The sequence below is a fragment of the Podarcis bocagei genome (assembly GCF_964188305.1).
Source record: "Podarcis bocagei genome assembly, chromosome: 3".
NCBI classification, from domain to species: domain Eukaryota; kingdom Metazoa; phylum Chordata; class Lepidosauria; order Squamata; family Lacertidae; genus Podarcis; species Podarcis bocagei.
Genome location: NC_138127.1, coordinates 40,163,799 through 40,187,406, shown reverse-complemented (window position 1 = coordinate 40,187,406; position 23,608 = coordinate 40,163,799). Strand labels below are relative to the sequence as shown.

Genomic DNA, 23,608 nt, shown 5'->3' with positions numbered 1-23,608 from the left:
TGACCCACTCCAGCAAAACATATTGGCTGTGCAAATCTATGCATATTTACTTGAAGTTAAGTCCCACTGTGTACAGGGAGACCTAGTAGCAGGTAAGTGTGTATAGGATTGCAGCTTAAGTGATGGATATTGCCCCCCCCAAATCCTAATTTCACATACACACTGCTGGGGGGGCTCAGCTGGTGATGACCGACCAGGAAAGAGATCTTGGCGTTGTGGGAGACAGTCAAATGAAATGCTGACCCTGTGTGTCACAGCTGTGAAAAGGTTGAATTCCATGCTAAGGATCATTGGAAAAGGAATCAAAACTGCCAATATCGTAACTCCTTTTCCAAGTAAGTTTGGGAAAGATTTCTGCCTGAAACCCTGCAGAGCTGCTGCTAGTCAGTGTGCAGACAATATTGAGTGAGATGGACCAGTGGCCTGAAGTGGTATAAGGCAGTTCCCCATCTTTGGGGCATTTGAACTTAGAGGGGAGAAGATGAGTGAGAGAGGACATGATAGAGGTTTGCAAAACTACACATGATGTGGAGAGAGTGGTGCTTTTCTCCTCTGCAGGTATCTGGGGTCATCCAAGGAAACTGATCAGTTGAAAATTCAGAGCAGACACTTTAAATACTTCTTTTACACACTGTATAGTTAAATTGTGGAATTTGCTGCGACAGGGTCTGTCAAGCACCTCCACTTTAGCTGCCTTCAAATAAAACATGGAGGTTAAGCATATCACTGGCTACTGACCATAGTAGCTATAGGCAACATCTAGGATTGGAGACAGCATACCTGCATGACAGCAGAATAATGTTTCTGGACCACAGCAGGAGAACACTAATGCCCTCATGCCCTGCTCTTGGATTTTCTATGCTTGCCCACTATGCAAAAACAGGATGCTGGGCTAGATAAGCCTTTGATCTGATCCAGCCGGGCTCTTGTATTTTTAACATTGCCCACACCAACAAAACCCTTGTAAAACATTAACCTCGGGGATGTTTCTTCTCAGTTGAACATGGAGAATGTTGACTGTTGAACACATTCAGGTTCTGGGCACACCAAATCTCCAGTCTGTTTTGCTTGCAAAACTCATGCAATCAGATGGTGAAAGGAGACATCTTTAATTCAACTTTCCTACAAATAAACATCTCATATATGTCCCTTCAAAAAAGAAGAGAAGAGAGACCCAGTCACTGACCACTAGAAAGATACATACAGTGAGCATTCATATTAAATGGGGCCCTTTGTCTATCCAATTACTCCCCCACCCCAATTTTCTCCAGTTGTTACTTGTGGAGCCTTTTCTTTTCTTTTTTGAAGGGTCTCTTCTTTCAACATAAAACGTTCCTTGTATAAAAACCTTATATATACACATATGGATGGATGCATTATCCAATGCAATTGTTGTGCCAAACTCAGAGAAGTGCCACCTTAGTTGTCAAGTTTCTAGAATTCGAACAGTTGTCTCTTGAACAGCTGCATTTGTGTAAGCCGGGAGGGCAGGTGGCCTGTGCTAGTCACTTGCCACTCATCACCATGCTGAAGACTGAAAGGTCTCTCCATTTAAAAAAATGAAAAAAAATCCCAAACGTGCCTAGGAGTTTAGAATTCCTTTCTTTGTTTCTACAGTGGAAAGGACAACAATCCCATTTACAACGTCTGAATATCTTCTCATGCTGCTTTGAAAAAGGACTGTGGAGGTGTTTTTTTTTAAAAAATGTCAGTCAAAAAGAAAAGCCCATGCCATCGTGCCGGCAGCAAACACTTTTTGCTTCCTAAAGTCAGCAATTTCAACGTCCTTCTTTGTTTATCTTGATTCTTTAGAATGGCCTGGCCACTGTTCATGGATGAGGGTGCCAAACCCCATCATCACCCCATCATCATCTTAGGTCCTGTTGGTTGAAAGTTGAAGTCTAAGCAGCTTTTAACTCCCACTGAATTGCCTGTGTTCTTGTCCTTGAAATGTGACACGAGATACTGAAAGATGGAGGGGGACAAAGAAGATGGAGTTTTGGGGTGGTTGGGAACGCTTTAGAATCAGCAGTTCAGCTCAGGAGGGATCCACCACAGAAGGAATAACGGCGAGCTGTAAACCAAGATCAGAAGCTGTTACAAATCGACTCGATTCAGCTCTGTCACCACCAGTCCTACTTAGGCAGAGATCTGACTAGAGGGGAAGAAGAAAAGGTGGAAGGGCAGGTCTAAAACCAATAGAGGTCCTTGCTTTTATCCTGAGGCTGTAAACCTGAGAACAGAGAAAAGAGAGAGAGAAAGAGAAAGAGAAAATGGAAATAAAATAAAACAGAAAAGGGGGAGGGGTATAAATATATAAGGATGTGGCACGGGTGGGAAAAGACAACCACCACCATTTTCTTGAAAGGGTAGGCAACCTATCTAAAAGCATAGCAACGCACTCTCGAAATAAAAGGAAAACCCAAGTTCAAATGGATAGCTTCACAAGAGAATTTAGGGAATCCTGGTGGAAATCCGCTTTTGGCACTGTCCCTCACCTTTAGTTCCACATCTGTAAAAATGGGCACTTGGAATTGAATCAAACATTTTCTAAACAGAGAGGTGACTTGACTATAAACTAGGCATTAACAATGGGTTGCCATGATGAGCCCTCACAAACACAAAGAGCTCATCCTACAGGCTTATTAAGAGGATGGTGACAATTTAGAAAATTATACTACAGAGCTCAAGGACAGGAGCAACTCCATAAAAATACACATTAGGGGAGCAAAGGGGGAAGTGGGAAACATTTGGAGGGGGAGCACCTGGATCCATTGTTGCTACCCCTTGGAGTCATCCCTGCTTGGGGAATAAATGCAACAGAGACTCACAAGAGATGTGACCAGTTTTATTTACAACTAGGTCCCTACAGGGATAATTGGTTTCACCCTTAGTCTTTTGAATTGTAGAATCCAGAATTCTTTCCTTAGAGAGGGAAAGAAAGAGAGAGACAAACACAGAGAAAGAGAGAGAGAGATGTTACCTAAGTTTGCACACCCACTAAACTAAAAATTAAAATAGTAATATCTGTATTTCATGGAAAACACATAGTAGACATCTCCTCTAATAAGAAAACATATTCTCTATCAAGAATTTGTTAAAAACTGAAAGTTTCTTGAGGAAAGGTTATGTTCATTTTGTGAACATACTCCCTAAGATAGTTGTGGATAACTTGTGGACACTGAGGGCTGAATAATAAGTTGCATCAAGGAATACTTGAACTTGGGCTCTCCGGTGTGTTTCCTAATATCACAATCATATTACCTATTTTTCTCAGTTTGCCTGTATCCGTGGCTTCAAGTGAGCCCACCTATGATGTGTTGAAGCAGCTACAGAACTATCACCATTCAGCTACGGGGCAAGAGTGTTTGCATGGATACACTACACTTAATATCATTGTACGAAAGCTAGATTTTTTTTCTTGATAATTACAGCATTATTATTATTATTATTATTATTATTTACAGAAAGGCAAGAAAAGCACCTGTTAAGTTTAGAAATAAATAACTCAGTTTTATGTCTCACTCTGTTTCTGTTTGGTGCCTTACTTTGTTTTCATGTGTCGCCATTTAATTTTTTTTTATTATGGCTAAGGACCTCAAAAGCTGGAAGTGGCCCCTGCCTCTCTGGACCTCTGAGAAAGGCTGAGGGCAGGAATTGTATTCTATTACTGTTTATTCTGCTATTTGCATTTATTTGGGGTAGAGCAAGGGGACCTTACTGATGATGAACACACACACACACAGTATTCAGGATGTGAGAAAAGGGTGGGTGGACAGAAACAGAAAGCTACACCTGCCAGGCCTTACCTGTGTCCACATTGAGGCCTAAACTCTGTGCCATTTCCCCTGCAGGACTGGCGAAAGGTGCTGGCGTTGTCCACGCTGAAGTGGCAGGCTCACTCTTGCCCAGCTCGCATGGAGGGCTGACGGGCGTGGGCACTGAGGCGGGCGTGAGGCGGTGGGGGCGCACAGAAGCGGCGGGCACCAGGAGGGAGCCGTAGCGAGGGTCAAAGTGAGGGCCGTAGACCTCGTGCACAGCGGTGGGTCGAGGGTAGGCTGAGCTCTGTGTTCCAATGTAAGGGTGGTGGTGGTGGTGATGGTGGTGATGGGCAGGGTGCCAGGGCTCCGGGGGCCCCTGGTGGAGGTGACTGTGCAGCGAGCCTGGAGAGTAAGGGTCCGCTGTGGCAAAGGGCAGTTCGCTGTGGGCAGTGGCTGACAGTGGGCTGCCCAGAGACGCAGGCACTGAAGAGGGCTGGTACGTGCTGTTCCAGAAGGAAGGTGGGAAGCTGCGTTGGCTCATGGGGAATGATCCATCTGAACAAAGGAAGGTGGAGAAGGACATCAGAGCCGCATCAGAAAGGTGTGATGTCCATCCATTCCGTTAACCACAAGGACTCCTACTAATAATGCATGTGCTTTCTAGATAAGCATCCTTCCCTGTATCCTTTTTCCAAGGCAAATTGTTTCGCCAAAAGGGTCTTCAGATTAGCCCCTCTCCTGGACTTTCACCCTGGCCATCAACCTCTTTTTCTGATTCACATCAAGAATAGAAGGGTGCTCTCCCCAAAAAAGAGTCCCTTGAATTATAAAGGCCAATGCCATTTTTACCAGTGATGCTTTTAATAGGTCAGCTGTAACCATGACTAAGGGCTCATCCACACTCATCCTTTTGCTCCACACTTTCTAGGAACAGGTCCTCATTTTAAAGCTCTGTGTTCAAGTGCTCCCTCCTCCCACTACTTACCTTGGGGAAACCTGCTCTTTAATGCTGAATTGGGACAAACAGCAATTCAGGTTTTCTGTGGATTGCTGTTTGGTCCAATTCAGCGGGAAAGAACATGTTTTTGTGGGGAAAGCGCTGGGGAGGGACAAGAAGCTTTAAAGCATGGACCTGTGTCTAGAAACGTGGCACAAAAAGAAGTCTGGATGAGCTTCCAGATGACCTGATTAACCAGCATTCAACCTGATTTGTTTGTGGAGAGATTAGGCCACATCTGCTGCTTGATGAGCTGCCTTGACTTTTCTGTGGTGAGATTGGATGATGTTGCATCAAGCCACTGTTATCTCACAGAGTGCATTTCCCTGCCCATTTCCTTAGTGTAAAAAGTCAGATATTGTGGGGAAGTGGGTTTGTTTCACAAAAGCTCAGAATCAGCTTTAATTGCACAACCTGAATTTGCTGGTATGCGATTGAAAGTCTTAGAAGGAACCCTAATGTTGATTTTTACCCTTGCATCATGTAAAGCCTATGTCAAAATACAAAATAAGCATTAAAATCCACATTGGCTAGAATGTCCAACCAAGACCCTAGAAGCACGTTAAAAACTAACCAATTTATTATGGCAAAAGTTTGTGTGGATCTTAGTCCATGTTGTCAGGTACATGAAATGCAGTTCTATTTGGCAGATACACATAGGAGTAACGGGACGGGGAGAGTAAAGTTTGGCATTAAATTGCAGTGAAATGCAAGACGCAAGCTGACAATCTATTGATTTAAGTTAGTAATCATGTCCATTGATCTCAATGGGTCTACAGTGATTAGGACTGAGGATGGATACATCCCATTTTCTGTGGCAATTCATTCAGAACTGAAATGGAATGATCATAGCTTGCTTTTTATGTTCCATTGTTACTTAACTCCATCCTTTACATCCATGTATATATCTTTATTGAAACTGGCTGAATTGTAACATGAGTTTACTTTTGTATTCTGTCCGGCAATAAGAAGATTGGTTGAATAATATGACATGAGCACAGATGAGTTGTTTGGTGTCTGGTGTCAAAAGGAAATATATTCTGCACTTTCCTAACTAAGAAGTATTATTGGCATCTTTCAAAAAATAAAATAAAAATGTCTCTAGTCCTCCAGAAACTTAACTCCACCCTGGTGAATCTTTTTAGAGAGAGAGTGCACTGAACCCTTGATTCCAGAAGAGATCCACACCGTGAGCAACCCATGATTCTCCAGAGCTCATAAGCAATTTGATTCCCACGGAGCAACAGACAATCTCAGCTGTCAATGAACCTTGAGGCAGATAACAGAACCCTAACAACATCTGATCTCAAGAGATTATCCTTGGGATTATTCTCACAGAATCCCATAGTGATAAAATCTAAATTACATTCTACACACACTTTTTTTATGTGTTAAGTATACCATGGGGGGGGGGCGCATCTCATGCAGCCACCACAAGGATCCCATCAGGTTGCAGGATAACCGCTGGCTTTAACCAAGGACACCTTGAGAGCTAAGAGAGTAAGCGGGGGTTTAGATTTCTCATGATCAAGTCTCAACATGGAAGATCTGCATTCAGTGGCGTAGCGTGGGTTGTCAGCACCCGGGGCAAGGCAAGTAATTTGCGCCCCCTAACCCGTGGATTTGCGCCCCCTAACCCTAACCCCCAGATGTTGCGCCCGGTGCGGCCGGCCCCCCCTGCACCCCCCACGCTACGCCACTGTCTGCATTCACACTAAGGTCATGAGGGAGCTTGCAGATTTCTCTCAAATAATACTCTTGCAGCTTAATATGCTTCATTATAGGCATGGTTCTCATCTATTTTATTTTTAAACAGGGCGGGAAGACGCTTTGCGCCTGCAATCCTGCGCGCGCTTCCTCGGAAGCAAGCCCCGTGGAAATGTTTCTGAAGAAGCATGGCTAAGATCAGGCTGCAGCTCGAGACAACGGCATCCTGTGTGTATCCAAAACAACCCTTAGTGGCTTCTCGGGCGTTCAAATCGCGACCAAAGCAATCGCTGATCAAAGCAAGTGCTTTCCTACCAGGGCTACCCTGCAAAATATTCGAGTACGCGGGAAAGTCGCGGAACTTCTTTAAGAAAAAACGTACATCGGATCGTGTCCCTTAACTGCTGGCTTCAAGTCTGGGGCCGAGGTGACACGCTGCGTCCTGTAAGCCCCTGATTTTGGAGGGCTGCTGCGGTCCCACGGAAGCGCCCTTTAGAGTCACAGAGTCTGCCATGGACTCCTTTCTCTCTGTCAGCCCTTCAAGTCGCCAGGAGGCATTTGAGTGGGGATCGGGGCCGAGCGGAAAGGATTAAACTGTCTCTGGGATTGGGTTCCCAGGTGGTGCTGGACTACAACTCCCATCATCCCTTGGCCACCGGTCCTTCTAACTAGGGATGATGGGAGTTGTAGTCCAGCAACAGCATGGGACCCAAGCTGGACTTAATGGCGGTGGAGCTCTTCCTGTCTATCACTTCGCTAAACTTACTTCCCAAAGTGGGGAAAGCAGACCTGCTGCGTCCGCGGACCCGTCTGCTCATCCCGCTGACCGGGACCCCTTGCTGGATCTCTGCCCCGAAGTCTTGCCCTTGACCGCACCGCTGCTCCCCATAAGGCTAAGGTTCGAGATTTTGCAAGTTTTCCAAGGGCGATTTCTGCCCCAGTTTTTGCGCATTGCTGAAGGGCGATGCAGAAGCGCACTAAAGAAGCGAATTTGCACTTCCTATCTGGAAAACCCTCGAGGAAAGTGGGGTGGGAGCATGAGAGTCTCGGGATCGTGGGTTCGAGCTCCACGTTGGGCAAAAGAGTCATACATTGCAGGGGGTGAATTAGATGACCCTCGTGGCCCCTTCCAACTGTACAGCTCCTTCCTGATTCTAACTAGCCGGGGAAACAGAAGTTGGAACCCAGTGGAAGCATGTTTACTTCGAGAAAGTGATGTCTGCAAAGAATGGCTACTCGGAAGTAATTCAGTGAGGGTCGCTCCCAGGTATGGGGCTGCGGCCTGACTTTGGGACTTCTGCGAAAACATCTCTGGAATGGTGATGTCCGCGTTTAGACAAATATTGCTGAATTTCGAGATTTCTCCTTTTCAGTAGCTTGTTTCCTGGCTGCTGTGACTGTGCTTTGATATCCAAGTGTGTCATACATGGACGTAGCCAGGATTTTTGTTAGGGGGCAGGCTTTTGTTACGGGGGGCAGAACTTCAGGTTTGTATTGATTGGGGGGTAGCTGCCCCCCCCAGGCTACGCCCATGGTGTCATACTCCGTATTGATTTTTAGAGAGCATCACCCAGTGTATCCAGAAATACCCCAGCCATCTCTTTCTTCACTATTTCAGAATACAGGCACCATTTTTTTAAAAGAAAAGAAAAATAAAAAAGGTGATGGTAGTTGAGAATTAATTGCCAATTTTAAAGATTTGCCTCTTTCTAAAAAGAAAGCAATTAGTTATCACACTAATTAGTAATAACTAAGATAGCAATTAGTTATTACTGTTCATTACCCTGTCCGCTTATAAAAATGATTAAAAACCCAGCAAGAGCCATGAATCGAGAGTGAATGCGTGGTCTAAAATCCAACTTTTTCTCTCTCCCAGAAGTCGTTGCTTGGCATCATCCGGCCTAGCCAAAAAAGTGAAAAAAGGCGAGGGGAGGCCCCATTATCCATATTAAACCAAACACCTTGGAATCAAATGGAGAGGGAATGAGACCCCCAGTCTGTGACTCCGGCTTGTTAAGTACTTGAATTTAAGGGGGCTGTCCTAAGCGCACATTTTATGGGGTACATTTCATTGCTGAACAATTCCTTCAGAGTGAAAGTACACATAATTGTGCCGTTAGCCCGTGCAATTCTACACTTGCATTTACTCCAGAGTCTGCGAATTCGATGGGATTTCTCCTCCGGTAAGCTACGTGCCATAATTCCAGAGGATTCCAGACAGGAACACCCGTTGCTGCAAAAGCATTCCTACAACTATTTAAAATCACTTACTCACTATATTTTTGCTTCAGGGTCGCCTTATTTCTACAACGCCAGGAACCCGGACTTAAAAAGCATTAAGTAATATTTGGGGGGACAAAAAAAATATTTGCTCTCTCCAAGTAGCCTAACAGGTTTGGCGATGAGGCGGCTACATTTTGCATCCCACGTCCTTTTATTCAGAAGTAAATAGTATTGCATCCCATTGAGTTTCTTCTCAAAAGTGTTGTTTGGGGGCTTTTCCTTTTCCTTTATCGGGCAGATTGGATTTTTCGTTTCTTAGAGCCTTGGAAAGAAAACCCCGTTCTTAAATGTGCGATTAGCGCACCTGGAAAACCCCAGCCTCTCTCCCCACCCGGCCTCTCCCTCGCCTTCTGCGTTGCCGGATTCGTTTCCTTTCCCCATTGAATTAAGACGCTCTTCCCTATTTGCCTCCATGCGTTTTCCCGCGCCCTATGTCCCCTGCCCCATGTTGGCGGCCGTTACGGGGCCGGGGTGTCTGTTGGTCAAAGGGGACTGTCTCTTGCTGCGACTTGTCGCCTCCCGATCGCTCTTTAGAGAGAAGAATATTAATCCCGAAATTAACCAGTCCCATGCAAGATCCCTTTTTAAATAGGAAGTTGATTCTACGATCCTGTGATCTCTCTGCCTGGAAGTAAACCCCCATGGAGTTCAGAAGAGCTGCTTCCAGGGTGAAAATGGATAGTTTTGCAAGCGCTCTCTCTCTCTCTTTTAATTACACCAATGTTTAATTGGTTGTTTTTTTTAAATGCTTGGCGTCTCCTCCCCATGTTTTGAACTGTTCTTATTTTTATCTGTAAACCGTCTTGAGTCCCTGGTCAGGGGGAAATACGGGGTATAAATAAATATACTGTATTGTTATAATAATAAAATTCCTTTCAGTAGCACCTTAGAGACCAACTAAGTTTGTTATTGGTATGAGCTTTCGTGTGCATGCACACTTCTTCAGGAAAGCTCATACCAATAACAAACTTAGTTGGTCTCTAAGCTGCTACTGGAAGGATTTTTTAAATTTTGTTTCGACTACAGCAGACCAACACGGCTACCTACCGGTAACTAGTGTTATAATAATGTTACTGATCTGTATGTAAATTGTTAGAGAGCAACCCAGCCACGTGTCCTCCTGCAATAAGTCTTGTTTTCTCGTGTTCAGGTTGTTTTTTAAAAACCCAATAACCCCAAAATCACCATCTTTCTCCTGCCCCTGTTCCTTTAACAGCTGCTTGATATGCAGGAATTAACAAGCGCCGCTTTTCGCCGCCGAAAGAGAAACGGAATCCGCTGCTAATTGCTGCAGCTCAAGCGGCGGCTCACGGCGCTGGCGCGGCCCAAGCCTCCGGCATGCTGGTCTCGATCGCCCGGGCGCAGACGCCCCAGCTTGTTTCTCCCTTCCCCCAGTTGCGCTCCCCGAGGGGCTGCCGTGATTTTCTTGACAACGGCCTCTTGGGGGCCACAAAGGGCAGGGCAGTCCTCTGCCCTTCTCGGCCCGGCAGCTGCTCCAGGGAGACCTTGCTGGGCCATTTGTTTTGTCTTTCTGAAATTCCGGCAGCTGAGTTCCCCTCGTCAGGGATTTTTGGTTTGGCAGGAAAGGGGGTAAATTCATTTCTCTCCCCCCCCCCCCTGTGAAGAGTTTGACCCTGTAAATTCCAGAAAGTGGAACTTTAATAATAATAATAATAATAATAATAATAATAATAATAACGCAGACTTTGCAAATGTATAAAGAGGTAAGGTTAAAATTTTAAACTGGATTAAACTTGTGCTTTCAAAACTACACACTTTTTGATCCAATATGTGTGAGCAGAAATGTATCAGCTTGGAGAATTTAGTAAGAGAAACATCACCTTTCACAGACAGCTGCCTTGGATTGAGGCGAACTTTTGGTCCAGCTAGATCAGAATCGTCCACAATGATTGGGAGAGACTCTCAATTCAGACGAGGGACATTTGCAGCCCGACCTGGGGATTTGACCTTCTGCAGGCAAAACAGGTGCTCTACTAGCTACCATTGCATTGCCAGACAGGGTTTAGTTTGCAAGAAGGTTATTGAGATAAATGTGATGCTGGCAATCGGCACTTTTTTAAAAGAAAAAAGAAAATACTTAAAGGCAAATGGAAAGGTTAGATCTAGATTAAATTGAATAAGGCATGGACTGGCATGTCAAAGGTGACATGGCAACTTCAGAAAAAATTGCATGCAGGGAGAGAACCCATCCCAAAACAAATTCCAGTGTGGATGCACCCCATGCCTGTTTTTCTTTAAAAGTTCTACCTCTCCTATATTCTCTTCTATATAGAATAGAATTCTATAATAGAATTCCCTTTTATTCATATGCATAGAAGTTCATAGACCTACAGGACAATTCAAAACACACCATACACAACCCACCTTTTGCAGTAGAAAAGATTTAGGCTGTAATCCAGGAAGTAAACCTCACTGAACTCAGTGGGGCTTCCTTCTGAGTAGGGTTGCACTGTCAAACAGCACAGAACATGGGGCTCCTGTGCCTTTAAGAGATGTATAGTTGAGGGTACTCCAGCAGATATAGCTATAGGTACCTGGTCCTCCAACTTCCATTGACCCCCATGGGCAGGGAAGCAGCTGGTTTTGCCTCTTTGTATTTTTACCAACTACAGAAGTGCCCTGCAGGATCAAACACAGCCTTCTCGTTCAGCATCTCTCTTCACACAGTGGCTGACCAGATGCTTGCTATCAGGCCACAAGCAGAGCAAGAAGGCAAAGAGTCCCCCGTCCCCCCCCCAAATAGTTTCAGTGATATACTGTGTCTGTATATGGAGGCTTCATATAGGTTTCACACTTAACTGTTCTATTAAGATCAATAGGGTTTAGAAGAGCCTAATCTGACCTGGCCCACGTCCTTTACTCAGAGCATTCAATGCGTCTAGTGTTGGGAATCTGATAATAATGTTTTTGTGGCTCATTGCTTCCTTCCCCCACTGTTTTGGAAGCAAGGCACAAAAGATGAAATATATGCCCTCATTGCTTCCAATTAAAGTTTGTTTGTGGATTCTTGCAGGCTGTCATTTATTCATAAATAAGGCCCATTGAGTTGAATGCAACTTATGCGTCACTAACTCCCAAGTGAGCCTACAGGATTACAGCCTTGGTGAATACGATTATTCCTGGATTCATTTATCGGAGTAGCTACTACAGACCATTAAAGCTGTGATCCTATGTACCCTTATCCTGGGACTAAGTCACATAAGGCCAAATCATAGTCTTAGGCTGTGTTCACACTTCTGTTTACTATGCATCCAGTGTGTTCCCACTCCTAGTTTGGAAAGTGGTATACCCACAATGTTAGCCATATATATCCTGCCATTGCTTATGAAGTACATTGTTTTGATGCATCTCTTCCCCCCTCAAAAAGCCCCAGCTTTGATCCAGATTGGGAAAAAGAAGGACCTAGCTGTGTTTTAAGCTGGTACTGTGTACACAATCTTTATTGTCTTGGCTCCCTTCCTAATTTATAGGTGATTATAAACAGATATCCCTGGAGAAAATGTGTCAGCCATTATGTTTGCACACATGCGATATAATTCTGCCCCAGCCACTCCACACTTTCCCTGCTGCAGACATAGAACTCTGTGGGTTATGCTGAACACATCTATTCACAGGTGAGCAGCACACCTAGGTTGTACCAAATGCCCCTTGCTTCAAAGCATTAGATCCCATTCAAAGTCTGTATCCAGGTCACTGCTGCTCCCCTGAGCTGCCTGGCTTTCAACAACAGCTACCACACCTTATGGCTATAGTGGCACAACATCGTGTGCTAATTCTCCCTAGTTCCCTGCTGGGAAGGCACCAGTAGTTAAGCCAGATTCAAAGAGTTTCCTAGTGCAGGCGCAGACAGACCAGGCAGCAAGGGTCCTGCAGGGCCAAGAGGCTTATCAGCTCACCCCTCCAAGAGCTGGAGCTCCTCATGGCAGCCTTCGTGCTGGAGCTGCTGGGCGAGTAGCTGCTGGGCTGGCTGAGGGCTCGGCTGAAGTGCTCGTCCACCACAGCACTGATGTCCCCTTGGAAATAGGTGAACAAGACGCATCTGGAATTGATGACTTCAGCCTCCGGGGGGCGCTCTTTCTCCGGGCTGCACTCTTCCTCTTTGATGCTGGCAGAGGCAGTGTGGCTGGAGAAGGAGCTGCTGGCACTGCTGCCACTTGTGCTGGCGCTCTCCGCGGCTTCCTGCATCTTCGAGTAAAAGGCTAGTTTCTGTGGAAGAGAGCAAAAGGCAATCAAGGTCCGTGCACACATGTCTGCCCATCGGAAATGTGCCAGTGGCTCCCCTGCCAAACAGTTGCATTTCGAGGACAATGAGGCAGCAGAAAAGTTCTGCCCCTCAACCCCAGTATTTGTGTATAAATAAATGACATGCAACAATCCCCAGTCTTTTCTACAAACCCACCCATGTAGGAGCCCCTCTCTGTGCATCAGAAGGGAATGAGGTCTGGAGGAGGAAAGCATGCATACATTGGGCTGGTGGACTGATAGACATACATAACTTTTAAAAATGTGTGTAATGAAATTCAGAGCCAGTGTGGTGTAGTGCTTAGAGGGTTGGACTAGGACTTGAGAGACCAGGGCTCAAATCTCCACTCAGACATGAAGCTCCCTGAGCCAGTCACAGTCTCTTAGATGCTAAGCTATCTCACAGGGTTGTTGGGAGAAGAATACAGTGGTACCTCAGGTTAAGTACTTAATTCGTTCCAGATGTCCGTTCTTAACCTGAAACTGTTCTTAAACTGAAGCACCACTGTAGCTAATGAGGCCTCCTCCTGCTGCTGCGCCACCGGAGCACGATTTCTGTTCTCATCCTGAAGCAAAGTTCTTAACCCGAGGTACTATTTCTGGGTTAGCGGAGTCTGTAACCTGAAGTTTATGTAACCTGAGGTACCACTGTACTGAGAAAGAGAGAACCATGCACGCCATAACAAACAAAGAAATACAATTTAGCACTTTGATCAATGACTGGTGATATGATTTATTGTTATCCTAGACTGAAAGTATCTTTGGCTACAAAAACTCTCATTGCTATTGCTTTGCCAAAGGGCTGCTGGGCTATTTAAAAAAATAAAAAAGCTGGGGATGGGACAGGAAACCAACACTCTACACGTCTAAACTGTCTGCAGGTGTCTGACCTACTCTGGCTCTTTTATACGCTCAGGTGGAGGCCTGGTGAACAAGGGGTGGGTGAACACAACACTGAAAAGCACGGATTCCTGAGAAGGCAAGCTTTGCCTTTCATCAGTGGGCAGATTTGGGACACTGTGGTTTGCGCCTCAGTCAGGTTTTACAATCTCCCGACCCACAAACCTTTCAGGCAGGAGAAGCTTTGCTCCAACGGTTCTGGCTGAAGGAGCTGCTGGATCGCAGCAAGCTGCCCCGTCCCTTTCTCTGGAGGGAAAAAGCTCTCTCTTCCTACTCAAAGCGTACACTTTGGATCCAAGCAAACTGACCCAGTTCCCTGGGATTGGACGGCTGCGGCCAGCGGAGAGCAGCAAGAAGCAACGCGCTCCGGGTTTCTCTGTTTGGCTAGCGCGCTTCCCTCGCAGCACGCAGCGCCGGCGGAAAATTTGGCGACGTGCCTGGCTAGTCGAGGCCGACGCGCCGCTGAGAAGGGCCCTCGGAAAGAAGCCGCTCAGGCCGGACAGAAGCGAAGGCACCGCTCCTGCTCGCTCCGATCCGTATTTTGCAAGAGGAGCGGGGAAACAAAAGCGAGACCGGGGTGGAAATGGACCAGGCAACGGCCGACGTCCGCAGGCAGGAGAGAAGACGTCCGCGGCATCCCGCTTCCAAACTAGCCCGAGACAGCTGGAGCAGGCGGAGAATCCCATTCCTTCTTAAAGATAAGAGGTGACACCAAGTGTCCAAATTCAAGGGAAAACACCAGGAGGAATCGTAAAATAAAAACCAACCACCACAAACTACCTCGCGCATGAAAGCGCTGCGCTTTAACAATGTCTGAATGGGACACAATGCGGATCGAAATCCAGAAGATGTTCGTGTACTTTGGTTTCTTAAACAAAATAAAACTATGCCAACAGCAAAAAGCCCTGTTGATTCTAAGAGACCGGAATGGCAGGCCAGAGATCGCCCTGAACCTGGTTATTCGCGTGAAATTACTCTTAGTGAAGGATCCCTGGAGCGTCAACCTTTTCAAAACCAAATGAAGGAAAAGTAAAAACCCGAGAAACGGCGAGTCCCACGAAGTGGGCGCGAGGAAGATGTTGTTTTAAACATGTGGTCTACACTGGGAGGACTATTTTCTGAGCTTAGTGCTAGTAGGAGCAAGAGGCGGCGGGAAAGCAACTGCCAGGACTCGAACTCGGTTTGGGAAGAACAGCGCCCGCTTGGCACGGGGAGAGAGAGAGAGGCATTTCCGACGGGACCAGATTATTTTTCACTGGGTTCTTTTGAGAGAGAGAGAGAGAGAGAGAGAGAGAGAGAGAGAGAGAGAGAGAGAGAGAGATCTCTAAGGCCTGCTAAATGTTCTCCACGTTTGCTTTGCCGCGGTTAGCGCGTCTGCAGCTGCTGCTGCTGCTGTTGCCTCCGCCTCCGTCAAGGGCCATCAAAATGCAAAATGAATAATTGGATTCGGACACAGCGCAAAAGTCCTGGAGGGAGAGTAAGAAGACGTTGGAGGGGGCGAGAGGCAAAGCAGCCAGGCTCGCCGCTCTCTAGATTTCTGCGATTTAATTATGCTACGACGTGGCCATCTCAGGAGCAGAGCGGCTTTAAAAGGGCGATAGATGCATTCGCGGAGCCGTCAGTCAGTGGCTACTGGCCACAAGGGCTACTTGCACGGCCAGAGGTCTGTTGTGCCTGCGAATAATACGAGTCTTGGGGGGGGGGCAGCAGGAGGAGGCAGTGGCGTAGCGTGGGGGGTGCAGGGGGGGCGGCCGCACCGGGCACAACATCTGGGGGTTAGGGTTAGGGGGCGCAAATCCACGGGTTAGGGGGCGCAAATCCACGGGTTAGGGGGCGCAAATTACTTGCCTTGCCCCGGGTGCTGACAACCCACGCTACGCCACTGGGAGGAGGGAAGGACTCCTGCCCTCCTGGCATGCTTGGGGGCTTCCCAGAGGATCTGGTTGGGCACGGTGCGACATAGCGCGGTGGGCCTGATCCAGAAGGACTCTCCTTATGCTGGAGCGATTTGGGAGCGTAATCTGACCCACGCCTGCCTCAATCCCTGCGCTGACCGGCCTCCCACTCCAAGCAGCAGATATTGGAGGGAGGGACCGGCACCCAGAAAGCCCAGCAAATTATTTTTCATTCGCTCCATTTTCACCACCACGGAGGGCCCTGAGAGCGGCATCTCCCGCTCCTCACTCTGCCGAAAGACTGACAAACCAAACGGGACTCTTCCTCTGCTGAGTGACCTTCCCATTTCCTCGAGCTGCACCTCCTCGCCTGGAATGCACAATTGTAAGGTCCTCGGGGCAGGAAGCTTTCCTTCTCTTTGCTTCGTTACTGTGGCAAAGCATCAGGCGCATCGGTTTGGACAAGTCACTCCTGTCCGTCTCCCCAGACGGGTCATCAGAAATGTCCCATTTTTAATACAGTCTCGGGGAAAGAAAATTAGGTACCGCGATCTCCAAATCCTACTAATAATCAAGGTGCTTCAGAAGCCAGGTGCCGCCACAGCAGGGAGTCGGCATAGGGAACTGGGTCCTTTCTCAAGGGACCCTATTCTGACCGGCCTTGCAGAACTATCTGAGAAGGAGCCTGACAAATTAAGAATTACAAGCATTATTCTCCATACATCGGTGGGAAGAGGAAAGAATAGCGAGGGCTACGCTTGGGACGTTATCTCGGAAGGAAGGAAGCAACTCGTGGAACTATTACCTGACATTCATTCGTTTTATGGCGGAACCTGAATCGACGGGGCAGACGTTCCTAAGGATTTCAAAGTGAACTAAATTGACTTAGCCGCCGGCTGCGTCCTGCAGGGCCTAACTTCGCGTTATCAACCACATTTATTTGGAAGCAAACGGCTAGGATTGTTGGGCCTGTTCCGTTTAAGACGGTCATGAAATACAGAAAGAGTGTCGGACTCAATGTCGCCTGCTGTCTCTTCCTTTAATGCTGAGTTTCAGTTTTCCTTGCAAACTAAATTTCTATTCCGCCCGACACAATGAAACAATTTTGAATTTCTTTTGCTGTCCAAGACGGGCTTTAAATGGAAGGCAATATTTCCGCATTTTGTCAGTTTTTTCCCCACTTAATGATATCTTATTTTTATCTGAACTCTTCAAGAACCAGAATTTATTTCTAGCAAAACAAACAAAAAAACCCCAAAACAACAACAACAACCCACTCACATTTGTTAAAGAGGCACGTTAGCTACCGACGCAATACAATTCAGATTTCCTTGATTCAAGGAAGGTTGCTCTAGCGACGGAAATGAAAACGAATTGCTTCTCTTATTTGCAACAACGAACCGAGGGGCAAGTGAAGGCGCCGGTCTCGGATTTATCGTCGCGCCTTTTGCATGCAAACGAACAGGGCTGAAACATTTTGCTACTTCCGAGTCCAGAGTTCTGAACTTTCTTACAAAAAGCTGCAGAACGCGTCCCGCCTGCTTAGCTTAGGAAATTAACCGAAAAAAAGATAAAAGCTCACTGAAAATTGCAATGGCCAGAGAGAACGAAATTGCAGGAAGCGATTCTCACAGGTTTCTAAAAATAAAATAATCATTTGGGATAGTTTGCATTTATACAACGTATTCCGAGTCCAAAGCAATCCACGCTGTTAGCTTACGACATCCTCGCAAGGAAGGCCAGCGTTACTGCACATACGGCTGCGAAGAACGAGGTAAAAATGGAATTCCAAAAGCCACCTCTGGAATTAGTGGCTGAACTATTGTTCCAACTCCTGTTACAATCTCATTAACACTTCTAACCATTACAGTCGTTCTCCCATTCCTGAAAACAAGTTTAAATACCTTTGGTGTCCATGGGTAATATAGTTTTAATTCCAATTGGCGGGCAGGCTGAGCTCGCTGCGAAACATCCCCACCCGCCATCTCGAGAGCACTTCCTATTCCGAACATGAACACGTTTGCAAAGAAAACCAAAATAAAATCACCACAAGCCTGACTAAAACGGAACCATTTGCTAATTCAATTCCCCCAGAAGTCGAGGGGACCGCGGTCCATTTGCGTTTCAGCCCAAGAATTTTCTGACGGTAAGAGCTGTTCGACAGTGGAACGGGCTGCCACGAGAGGTGGTGGATTCTCCATCATTGGAAAGGCTTTAAGCAGAGGTTGGATGGCCACCTGTCATGTATGACCTAAACTGAGATTCCTGCACTGCAAGGGGTTGGACTAGATGACCCTGGCGCTCCATTGAGACTCTCAACTCTACAATTCTATTATTCATCCAGCGAATAGGAGTGGGGCGGGAAATGGAGCGATACAAGAAGTTGAGCCCCAGGATTCCATTCACCTCCCCCCCCCCCCTAGATTCCTCCGGCTGCTCTCATAAGTCACCCGCGACGCATTATTGTGCCAAGCTCGAGCTAGAATTATAGAACTGGAGGGGACCCCGAGGATCATCTAGTCCAGCCCCTGCAATGCAGAAATCTTTCGGCCAATGTGGGGCTCGAACTCACGAGCCTGAGATTAAGAGTCTCATGCTCTACCAACTGAGCCATGCCAGAGTATATGCCAGGCCAGTGGCACCTCCTCGACGGTGCCCGGGGCTTCCCCGCCTCCCCCACCCACCCACCCTCCGCCCCGGCGACTTACCTGGTGGTAAGGGCTATAGGCGGCTGCGAAGTACGGCTGGGGAGGACCATAGACTTGGTACATCACATCCAGGCAGCTCATGGCGAAAGGCAGCCGCGACTCCGGCAGCGGAGCGTCAATTCTGGCCCGGCGGCTGCATAGGGGTTTTTTCCGATCGGGCCGCCCGCCCCTCGAGCAAGGAAGGGGCGGGGAAGGAAGCTCGCGGGAGGAAGGGAGCCTGGCCCTGCCCCGCCGCCGTCAGCCAGCGCAGCGCCAGTCCACGCGCCCACGAGGAACAGGCGCGGCGGGCGCCAGCCGGGAAGCATTTAAACCGCACGCTCGGCGTCAGACGGGGGCGGGGCGGCCGCGGGCCAATGGGAAAGCGCCCAGCGCGCACGCGCGCCCCTCTGCCCGGTTGCTCTGTGACAGGCCTCCCTCGAGCCGCCGCCGCTGCCGGGACAGACGTCGCGCCTTTTCCTGTGCCGGAGAGGGGCGACGGTAGATCCCGCCCCTCCGTGCACGTGCTTTGCATTGTGTGTGCGGTGGGGGGAACCCAGGGGAGGCTGCAGGCAAGCAGGTAATATAGGCAGGAAGAAGCGCGATTGATGCCGCGGAGGAAAAACTGGTCCAAATGTTGTTTGTTTCTTCAGACCGAAAGGTCCACAGAGCGCATCAGGTGCAGTCAAAGCAGGCAGTCCCTAACGGGCAGTCTAAAAAAGTAATAAAAATAATAAACGCATATATAAAAGCAGACTGAGGAGGGAATGCGGCCAGGACGCAGGAATCGATTAATAGAACTCTGCAATTCTGATTCTTTAAGCTGCATGTACTAGAGCAGAGTATTTGAGAGAAAGCAACGAACACGAGCTGAATATCTGGAGGATTCCGTTCAGCGGCAAGATTTGCCTCCTGGGGGGAATATTGCTTCCTTCCACACCACATCTCTGCTGTGGCAGAGACTCATTCATTATATTTAGTCGTTTAGTCGTGTCCGAATCTTCGCGACCCCATGGACCAGAGCACGCCAGGTACTCCTGTCTTCCACTGCCTCCTGCAGTTTGGTCAAACTCATGCTGGTAGCTTCGAGAACACTGTCCAACCTTCTCGTCCTCTGTCGTCCCCTTCTCCTTGTGCCCAGGGCAGTGAATAGCTGCTACTTCTGCTTGCCATCTGCCCCAGGTGGGTGAGCGAGCAGCAACTTGCTGCTAGGAGTAGCAGCAGACACTGTGTGTGTGTGTGTGTGTGTGTGAGAGAGAGAGAGAGAGAGAGAGGTGTACAGGTAGCATCGGGGATGGATGCTCCTTGTTAGGGATGGAGGAGAAATTCAATACGGTATGCATTTAAAGCCAAATCTATCAGATTCACACTTTCTGAAACAGTATTTCTTTATTTAGAGCATTTGCACCCTGCTGTTCAGCCAAAAAGGCTCCCAAAGTGGCTTACATGCTATAGAAACAAGACAGTCCCTACCCACAGACCTACAATCTAACCCCCCCACCAAACCACAGCTATCCTGCACAATTTGCACTTATCCAAATTTTGCAATGCAGTTCTCCAGTCAAAAATTTATATGTTTACAAAAATTTATATGTTTACAAAAATTTATTTGTTTGCAAAAAATTATATGTTGTAAGTGTGCTTAAAATGAATATATTAGGGAAAATAACATACAAAATTGCATTGGATCAGTGAAAATTGCTTGCAAAAATGTGTACATGGGTCAAAACTGCATATGACCATGTGTTCAATAAGAGAAGTTCACACAAAAATGGTGATGTGATGAATTTTCATGAGGATTAAAAGAAACAAACTCACAGATTTCTGCAAAATGTGGAGAACGGAACTGGAAAAATGAGAAATGGAAAGAACCAAAATTGACAAAATTCTTCTATCCCTACTCCTTGCAACCAGTGACCCTTGTAGTGGCTGGCAAAGAATAGCAGCCATGACCACTGATTGCCCTGTCTCTGTAGGCAGCTGTGCTGGCAGCAGCAGCTGGTACTCTTAACAGGCATTGCCACTCACTTGCATGGCCATGACTGGTGATGGCAGCAGCTGCCACCACCTGCCATCTAACTAGGAGGAGGGGGAGGAAAAGGAACAGCTATTCACCTATGAACCCACTGGACTGCATTTTGCCAAGGATACCCCTGACTGACACTGCAGCCAGTGCTGGATTTATGTATAGGCTAAGTAGGCTGAAGCCTAGGGTCTCTTAATCTAGGGGGCCTCGCCAGCCCTCCTGCTCCCCAGTGGGCAGTCTCCCCTCTCCCAAAATTGTAAACCCAGGACTTCATGCAAGGGCAGGGCAACTCAGGGCCAGCAACTATTAGACTCGGCTGGCCAGTGGGGCCCAATTTGTTTTTTTTAAAAAATAGTATTTATTAAAGTTTTAAGTTTACAGAAAGACAAAAGAAAAAATACCAAATTAAACAATAACAAAACCAACACATCACAATAAAAAATAGAGACAATTAAAAACAAAAGAAAAAAGAAAAAAGAGAAAAAAGCAAATCGAACCTTCCCATAGCTTATCTTTCATTTGCTTGTTTCCCTGACCTCCTCACACCTCCCTTTTTTGTATTCTAAGTCAATTATCCATTTCAGCAAATCCTTTCCCTCTCTTCAAAATTTTTATCCTGAAAATTTATCTTGATCTTGATATAAATTTACTTTCCCTCTTTTCACCAATTAACAGTCTACAGTGGTGCCTCGCAAGACGAAATTAATTCGTTCCGCAATTCTCTTCGTCTTGCGGGTTTTTCGTCTTGCGATGCACGGTTTCCCATAGGAATGCATTGAAAATCAATTAATGCGTTCCTAGGGAAACCACCTTCAGACCAGGTCCGGGGACAGTCTGTCCCCGGACCTCTTCTGAAGGCTGGGGGGGGGGGACAAGGGCTTTTCTTACCACCCCCAGCATTTTAAAAAACCTTGGGACAGCGGAGGACTTCTCCGCTGTCCGGGCGATCTTAAAATGCTGGCGGGCGGCATTTTAAAATCGCCCCGGACAGCGGAGGACTTCTCCGCTGTCCGGGGCGATTTAAAAGCCCCTGGGAAGGCAGGCAGGGGGGAGCAAAGACTTTTGCCCCCTGCCCGCCTTCAGAAGGTGTTCCCACCCCCCCCCGCCCGGCTTCGCAGCAGCGCTACGAAGCCCGGCAGCTGGGGCAGCTGTTCCCGCCCCCCTCCCCCCTTCGGAACATCGTTCCGAAGTGGGGCGGCTGGGGCAGCTGTTCCCGCCCCACCTCCCCACTTCGGAACAGCGTTCCGAAGTGGGGCGGATGGGGCAGCTGTTCCCGCCCCACCTCCCCTCTTCGGAACATCGTTCCGAAGTGGGGCGGATGGGGCAGCTGTTCCCGCCCCACCTCCCCCCTTCGGAACATCGTTCCGAAGTGGGGCGGATGGGGCAGATGTTCCCGCCCCCCTCCCCCCTTCGGAACATCGTTCCGAAGTGGGGCGGCTGGGGCAGCTGTTCCCGCCCCACCTCCCCCCTTCGGAACATCGTTCCGAAGTGGGGCGGCTGGGGCAGCTGTTCCCGCCCCCCTCCCCCCTTCGGAACATCGTTCCGAAGTGGGGCGGATGGGGCAGCTGTTCCCGCCCCACCTCCCCCCTTCGGAACATCGTTCCGAAGTGGGGCGGATGGGGCAGCTGTTCCCGCCCCACCTCCCCCCTTCGGAACATCGTTCCGAAGTGGGGCGGATGGGGCAGCTGTTCCCGCCCCACCTCCCCCCTTCGGAACATCGTTCCGAAGTGGGGCGGATGGGGCAGCTGTTCCCGCCCCCCCTCCCCCCTTCGGAACATCGTTCCGAAGTGGGGCGGATGGGGCAGCTGTTCCCGCCCCACCTCCCCCCTTCGGAACATCGTTCCGAAGTGGGGCGGCTGGGGCAGCTGTTCCCGCCCCACCTCCCCACTTCGGAACATCGTTCCGAAGTGGGGCGGCTGGGGCAGCTGTTCCCGCCCCACCTCCCCCCTTCGGAACATCGTTCCGAAGTGGGGCGGATGGGGCAGCTGTTCCCGCCCCCCCTCCCCCCTTCGGAACATCGTTCCGAAGTGGCGCGGATGGGGCAGCTGTTCCCGCCCCCCCTCCCCACTTCGGAACATCGTTCCGAAGTGGGGCGGATGGGGCAGCTGTTCCCGCCCCACCTCCCCCCTTCGGAACATCGTTCCGAAGTGGGGCGGATGGGGCAGCTGTTCCCGCCCCCCCTCCCCCCTTCGGAACATCGTTCCGAAGTGGCGCGGCTGGGGCAGCTGTTCCCGCCCCCCTCCCCCCTTCGGAACATCGTTCCGAAGTGGGGCGGCTGGGGCAGCTGTTCCCGCCCCCCCCTTCGGAACATCGTTCCGAAGTGGGGCGGCTGGGGCAGCTGTTCCCGCCCCACCTCCCCACTTCGGAACAGCGTTCCGAAGTGGGGCGGATTGGGCAGCTGTTCCCGCCCCCCCTCCCCCCTTCGGAACATCGTTCCGAAGTGGGGCGGCTGGGGCAGCTGTTCCCGCCCCCCCTCCCCACTTCGGAACATCGTTCCGAAGTGGGGCGGATTGGGCAGCTGTTCCCGCCCCCCTCCCCCCTTCGGAACATCGTTCCGAAGTGGCGCGGCTGGGGCAGCTGTTCCCGCCCCACCTCCCCCCTTCGGAACATCGTTCCGAAGTGGGGCGGCTGGGGCAGATGTTCCCGCCCCCCGCTTCGGAACAGCGTTTTAAAATGCTGGGGGTCGGCAGCGAACACTCCCGACCCCCAGCATTTTAAAATCTCCCCGGGACAGAGACTTCTCTGCTGTCCCTTGGAGATTTTAAAATGCTGGGGGTCGGCAGCGAACGCTTTGCTCCCGCCCGCCAGCATTTTAAGATTGCCCGGGGCAGGCGGGGGGGAAGGCAGGCGGGGGGAGCAAAGACTTTTGCCCCCCGCCGGCCTTCAGAAGAGGTCCTCTTCTGAAGGCCGGCTGTGGGCGAAAGTCTTTGCTCCCGACCGCCAGCATTTCCCTATGGGCTTTCGTCTTGCGATGCAAGCCCATAGGGAAATTCGTCTTGCGAAGCGCCTCCAAAACAGAAAACCCTTTCGTCTTGCGGGTTTTCCGTCTTGCGAGGCATTCGTCTTGCGGGGTGCCACTGTATTTTTCTTAA

The 23,608-nt window shown here is 48.8% G+C and overlaps 1 protein-coding gene across 5 annotated transcripts; it reads right to left on the bottom strand.

The window, feature by feature from the left end:
* Nucleotides 1-1,090: 1,090 nt before the first annotated feature.
* Nucleotides 1,091-18,793, bottom strand: VGLL2 (vestigial like family member 2). Of its 5 annotated transcripts, none has more exons than XR_014006059.1 (5): nucleotides 18,515-18,793; nucleotides 12,666-12,975; nucleotides 3,810-4,316; nucleotides 2,832-2,925; nucleotides 1,091-2,233 (listed from the first exon to the last, which is right to left on the bottom strand). XR_014006059.1 is itself a non-coding variant. In XM_081186782.1 (5 exons), exons 1-4 carry the CDS (start codon nucleotides 18,593-18,595, stop codon nucleotides 2,891-2,893), a joined length of 933 nt encoding a protein of 310 aa, XP_081042908.1. In that variant the 5' UTR covers nucleotides 18,596-18,793; the 3' UTR covers nucleotides 1,091-2,233; nucleotides 2,889-2,890. The 5 variants fall into 5 exon arrangements, 4 of the variants coding, with proteins under 4 accessions (XP_081042908.1, XP_081042909.1, XP_081042906.1 ...); XM_081186782.1 differs by having other exon boundaries at nucleotides 2,889-2,925; XM_081186783.1 differs by having other exon boundaries at nucleotides 1,091-2,074; nucleotides 2,889-2,925.
* Nucleotides 18,794-23,608: the final 4,815 nt, after the last annotated feature.